Genomic DNA, 6,282 nt, shown 5'->3' on the forward strand with positions numbered 1-6,282 from the left:
TGTGCTAACTGTTTAATGAGAAACTATTTGTTCTGCAAACCTTCATCTAAGGTACAAAAAAAAAAAAAAAAGAATTAAGTGAGATCAAATTGACAACAGCAACTCAAAAGTTTTGATGGGACAGTGAGTTGAAGATAATGGTGATGGAATACTTTGGAAAAGGATAGTGAGAATAGCACAACTGGAAGAATGTAATCTATGTCACTGAATTGTACATTTAAAAACTTTCAAAATGGTGTTACTTTGGCTATGTATATTTTCACCAAAAAAAAGGTCCTCAAGGTCGAGAAGGGAGATTGTTGACATGTTGTGGGGTTGTTAACCAATGTCATAAAACAGTATGTGTACTGACTGTTTAATGAGAAACTATTTGTTCTATAAACCTTCATCTAAAGTACAATAAAAAAATTAAAAATAAAATAAAAGTGTTAGAAGATAGGCTCAATGCCACATGAGTATCAACTGAGGAACATTTTTAAAGTTCAAATTCCAGGGATTCTTTTCAGACCTGCAACATCAGAATCTCAGGATGGACATCAGACCAGCTTTTAGAACACAGTAGAATATCTTTCCCTGCCAGTCCATGTTCGTATCAGCAAATTTCCAAATAAACAAGTTGCCTGTGTCATACTACTGGGAGCCATAAGTCTAACGATCTGTTAAGAACATCACACCTCTTGGATTCCCTTCCTTTTCCAGATTTACTCAGCTCAGCTCTTAGCTATCAGATGCAGGCTGTCAACACAGAGAAGCACATGGAATGAAGCAAGAATTAGAAAAAAATTTGTGGAAGGTAGACTTTAAAAGGACAGTCCCTTCAGTCCTATCACTGTCAGTTTATATTTGTGTAATGGATTTTGACCCCAAATTCAGTGATTAATTTTTTTCTTTATGATTCCACCCATTGCCGTCAAGTCAATTCTGACTCATGGCAACCCTATAGGACAGGGTAGAACTGCCCCATAGGGTTTCCAAGGCTGTAATCTTTATGGAAGCAGACTGTCACATCTTTCTCCTGTGGAGTAGCTGGTGGGTTCAAACAGCCAACCTTTCAGTTCGCGGCTGAGCACTTAACCACTGCATCACTAGGGCTTCTTTTCTCTAAGATTCAAAAGACATATTAATGTCTCAATACACAGCCACACAGACATTCTTTCTCTTTGTGTGACTGGACTTGCTCTTTTTCATATCTACTCAGAAAGACCCACAGGGCATTTTACACTTTCTCTCACCCTTTCTTCCTCTTCTCTTTAGGCCACAATGTAGCTTCTCCTGTGGCTCCCTAAGGAAATTGTATCTCACAGTGCTTCCAAGTTTATCTACTAGTTCACTTAGAGACATTTACTAACAATAAATAGGGTTTTATAGTTTAAAGAGAAATTTTATAATCAATATAGTTTGCAGTCCGCATTCTGAATGCCTGAGTTAGAATTCTAGCTCCCCACTTAGCTGTGTGACCTTGATCAAATTTCTTCTCTGTGTCTCAGATGCCTCTCTATAAAAATGGGATAATATCAGTACTAATCATCTTCACCAGTTACCATTGAGTCAATTCTGACTCATGGCAACCGTATGGGTGTCAGAACAGAAATGTGCTCCATAGGATTTTCAATGATTGATTTTGCAGAAGTAGATCACCAGGCCTTTCTTCTGAGGCATCTCTGGGTGAACTTGAACCTCCAACCTTTTGGTTAGCAGCTAAGCACTAGGCTCATGACTTTCATGACTCTAGTGGCCTGGAATGAAGGGAGATGGGATATGGTCTCTCACATACATCCTTCCCTGCATTTACCTGTCTGGTGTTGAAGAAAGGAGGAAAAGGGTAGAAACAGACATTTCTCCTTGGTTGTTTGAAGCTGGTGTTCTAGCTTATCCCTGGGCTCAATGGGTAGTAACCTCAAGGAGATCCACTAAAGAGAGATCCAGTCCCAAGCAGCAACCTTAAGCAATGATGTCCCCAGATCAGACTCAACCAGCTCTTGTAGCAGATTCTGGCTAAAGACCACAGGGCAAATGTGCTCTTTGTCCCATAGTGACAGTGCCCAGCAAGCTTGTAGTGCCCATTTCATTACCCTCTGTAGCCTCAGCTCTGGGCCCCATGGATATGGGTGTGAGCAGGACCCGTTCTACCTCCTGAGAACTGGGAGCTTCAAGAGGTGCTCCTTAACCCCCTTTGCCTGGCTGTGCCACCTCCCCCTTGCTCTCATTCTACCCCAACACACACACTGCACCAGGGCCAGCCTGTGGGGTCAGAGGCCACACAGACATCTAACTGAGAAACAACTCATCACACTGCTGCAGACATCCTAGGATGACAAGTGACTCTGTGGAGCTTGGTTTCGGAGGTGGGGGGCGGGGGCGGTGGAGAACTAGCGGAGGCCACCTCCTCTTGCTCTCAGTCATTCTTCACAAGTGGATGAGGTGGAAGAAGTGGAGCCTCTGAGCAAACCCTGGCTCAGCGCTTCCAATTCTTTGAACGTTGAACAGGAGCTTTTTAGAGCCTTTTGTTCTCAGCTATGGGTTTTAAGAAAGATCACCCTCAGATCTTCACAGCATCCTGTTTCAAACACAAAAGAGCTCCTCGTTTTCAGTTAATTCATGTCAAGCCCTGCCTTCCCTCAAAAACAGTGCTGGAGTGGAGCTTCAGCAACCATGTGTGAAGTTTAAATTCTTTTCTTCTGTCAGGAAAGTTAATACCTTATCCATTACTCCATGCAAAAGACCCAGAAAACGCTGGTAAATTCAATATAGAACAAAATGGATTTAAATATCTGTTTTATTTTCTTACAGATTTCTTACCTTGGAACAACAATGAATGCAACAAATGCCAACACTTCCTGTGCAAGCACAGACCATAAAGCAAGACTCAAGATCTGGCCAAACCTTGCATAAGTCCTTTTCCTTTTCTTTCTCTGCTCTGCTGGCTAAATCTGATCATTCTCTCAGAGAGTAAATGCAGCAAGTAAAGCTGATGAGGTCCCTATTGCCTTTTTAGGCTTAGAGACAAGAGACCTCAGCATTGGTACAGCAGTGGCTTCTCTCAATGTTCCTCCCACAATTCCTTCCCATAGTACTCTTTATTCCTTTTTCCCCTCTCTCTGGGCTTTCTCAGGCAGGTGAGGTGTGTCCATCTTTGACAGATGGAACAAGGTCTTTGGCCATAAGGGGCGAAAGTTTGGAGACAGGAGGAAGAGACCCAGGAATGAGCCTTTAGTCCTCTTCAGTTTCTAGACCTCTCTGCCCTCTTTTCTTGCTCGCCTCTTCCCTCTCAGCTCCCTGCTTATTTCTCCTTTTGTCCTGGAGATGTTTATGTCCCCAGTAGTTATGACTTATAAAAAAGCTTCTTGGCATCCTCAATAAGCCTGAAGAGGGAAGAGAGGTTTAGAGACCTAAAAAAAGTCCTTTAGGACAAAGCTAATCTCGCCTTGACAAGTAGAAGTACATGCGTAGTTGTATTTCTCTGAAACTATTGCTCCTAAACAAAGCCCCTACTGGTCTAGTGTGCACCATAAATTCCAAGGCCATCTTTTAATAGATAGTTATATACGCAGAAGAGTGCTGTGTTTTAATTCCATGGTAATGGCAATGGGAAAGGGAAATAAGACTCAAAAAACCATACCAAGTGTTTCTTCATATCCTTCCTCCTAATCTCTGCTTCCCACCTCCTCAAAATAGCCTCCTTCCCAGCCACAGCCCTGGTTTGAGTAGAGAGATGGAAGTTACTCTCTGAATGGGACTAAGTAGGTTATTTATAAAACACAGAATTTTTGTTATCTAGATATATTATACCAGGGGTAGAGGGAAAAAGAATAACCCTTTATATTGTAGTTGAAGGCAATAAACAGTAAAGCAGGAAGTAACCCATCAAAATTAAACACACTTAGCTGAGATTGTAACACATTTTATAGCTTTTCGACTCAGGTATTACAAACGAAGGCAAATAAAATTCATTTCTAAATTTTATGTTTTATTACACTCTTTCACATTCTAGAACAAACTGATACTTTATTTTAAGTGTCAGTGGGTACTCAAAGTCAGAACTAATTTCATAATACCGCTAAGATGTTATTAACATGAATGCTTTCATTGTTGCTATCGTCAAATAAATCCATAGGGTTTCCAAGGAGCAGCTGGTGGATTCGAACTGCTGACATTTTGGTTAGTAGCCTGAGCTCTTAACCACTGCTCCACCAGGCCCCAATAAATCCACAAGTAATCAAAAATTAAAATTTCCCAGTTTTAACTTTCACTATAGTAAATATCAGTAGTTGTTGTTAGCTGCCGTTGAACTGACCCCCAATTCATGGTCACACCACGCACAATGGAATGAAACACTGCCCAGTCCTGTGCCATCCCCAGGATTGTTTGCAGATCAGACCATTGTGATTCATAGGGTTTTCACTGGCTGATTTTCAGAAGTAGATCACCAGGCCTTTCTTTCTAGTTTGTCTTAGTCTGGAAGCTCCACTGAAACCTGTTCAGAATCCTAGGAACACGCAAGCCTCCACTAACAGACAGGTGGTAGCTGTGCATGAAGTGTATTGGCCGGGAATGGAACCCAGGTCTCCTGCATGTTGTTGTTGGGTGCTGTCGAGTCAATTTTCGACTCATAGCAACCACACGTGACTGAGGAGAGCTGCCCCACAGGGTTTTCTTGGCCGTAATCTTTATAGAAGCAGATCACCAGGCCTTTCTCCATGGAGCCACCGGGTGGGTTCAAACTGCCAACCTTTCAGTTAGCAGCCAAGCGCTTAAACTGAGTCTCCTGCATGGAAGGCAAGAATTCTACCACTGAACCACCACTGCTCCATATCAATAGTTATGACCCATAATAAAGCTCCTTGGCATCTTCCACAAACTTGAAGAGGGAAAAGGGGCTTAGAGACCTAAAAACAGCAATCCTTTAGGACAAAGCTTATCTTTTCCGTGACAAATAAAAGTACATACACAGGTGTATTTCTCTGAAACTATTGCCCCTAAATAAAATATCATTAACATATATTAATTATTAATTTCAACCAAAATAACTTCTATTTCCAGAAAAAGCTGAGAAGTGGACAGCCTTGAACATTATAAATATACACCAGCATCTTTGCAGTCCAGCTAATCATGAATACACAACACGACTTTCTACAGCCATACTTTATACAACTTCTCAAGGTGGCAAAAAATAAACAGAAATACCACAAGTGGATGGCTTTAACAAAGAGAAGTTTATTCTCTCACCGTCCAGTAGGCTACAAGTTCAAATTCAGGGCATCAGCTCCAGGGGAACACTTTCTCTGTCAGCTCTGGAGGAAGGTCCGTGTCATCAATCTTCCCTTGGTCTGGGAGATTCTCCGCACAGGAACCTCAGGTCCAAAGGATGCGCTCTGCTCCCAGCGCTGCTTTCTTGGTGGTGTGACGTTCACATGTGTCTCTGCTCACTTCTCTCCTTTATATACCAAAAGAGCTTGGATTAAGACACTATCTAATCTAGTAAACCTCATCACATATAACCTCATCATAGTGATAGAGTTTACAAAACATAAGGAAATCACATTATACAATCATACAATACTGGGAGTCATGACCTAGCCAAGTTGACAGAAGTTGACAGATGTTTTGGGGGGACACAATTCAATCCATGACAATAACCAATGTACCAGTATTCTATCTTACTTAGAAATGATATAGGCATCCAATGAATATGCATTAATTAACTCAATTCAGTATCAGCCTAAAGTTTTCAGTTACCTAAAGATCTTGGAAATTATCTCCAAGTTGACATATGATAAAACATAATTACTTTTGAAGTAAAATTTTGCCAAATAATGACTCAATTTGGTTAAACACAAATTTACATTTTTCATTATTTTAAAGATTAAGTAGAAGTAATGCTAGCTTAAGGAGCCCTGGTGGTGCGGTGGTTAAAGCACTCTGCTGCTAACTGAAAGATTCGTGGTTCGAACCCACCAGCCACTCCATGAGAGAAAGATGTGGTGGTCTGCTTCCATAAAGATTACAGCTTGGGGAACCTTATGGAGCAGTTCTACTCTGTCCTATAGGGTCGCTATAAGTTGGAATAAACTCAAAGGCAATGGATATGGGTATTGCTAGCTTATTTGATCAGCAAAACTGCATAAGTTTAAGAAAAACATACCCAAGTAGGATAAAAGTCTACACATATATAATACTTAATGCTGATAAATCAGAGAAGACTTAAACTAGTCTCATTTCCTAAATATTTACCCAAATCACATAAACTTGAATTCTTAACACGTTTCTGAGTTCATTTCTGTA

General features: G+C 41.0%; 1 protein-coding gene across 1 annotated transcript in view; it reads left to right on the top strand.

Annotated features, from left to right (window-relative positions):
* The window catches only part of REG4 (regenerating family member 4), an 84,941-nt gene extending 82,083 nt beyond the window's left edge, over positions 1 to 2,858 (top strand). Inside the window, 1 exon segment of the mRNA XM_023734832.1 lies at positions 2,791 to 2,858. Within this exon segment, the coding sequence (XP_023590600.1) occupies positions 2,791 to 2,858 (68 nt within the window).
* Positions 2,859 to 6,282: the final 3,424 nt, after the last annotated feature.

Source organism: Trichechus manatus, unplaced genomic scaffold, assembly GCF_000243295.1.
Source record: "Trichechus manatus latirostris isolate Lorelei unplaced genomic scaffold, TriManLat1.0 scaffold00073, whole genome shotgun sequence".
Classification (NCBI taxonomy): Eukaryota; Metazoa; Chordata; class Mammalia; order Sirenia; family Trichechidae; genus Trichechus; species Trichechus manatus.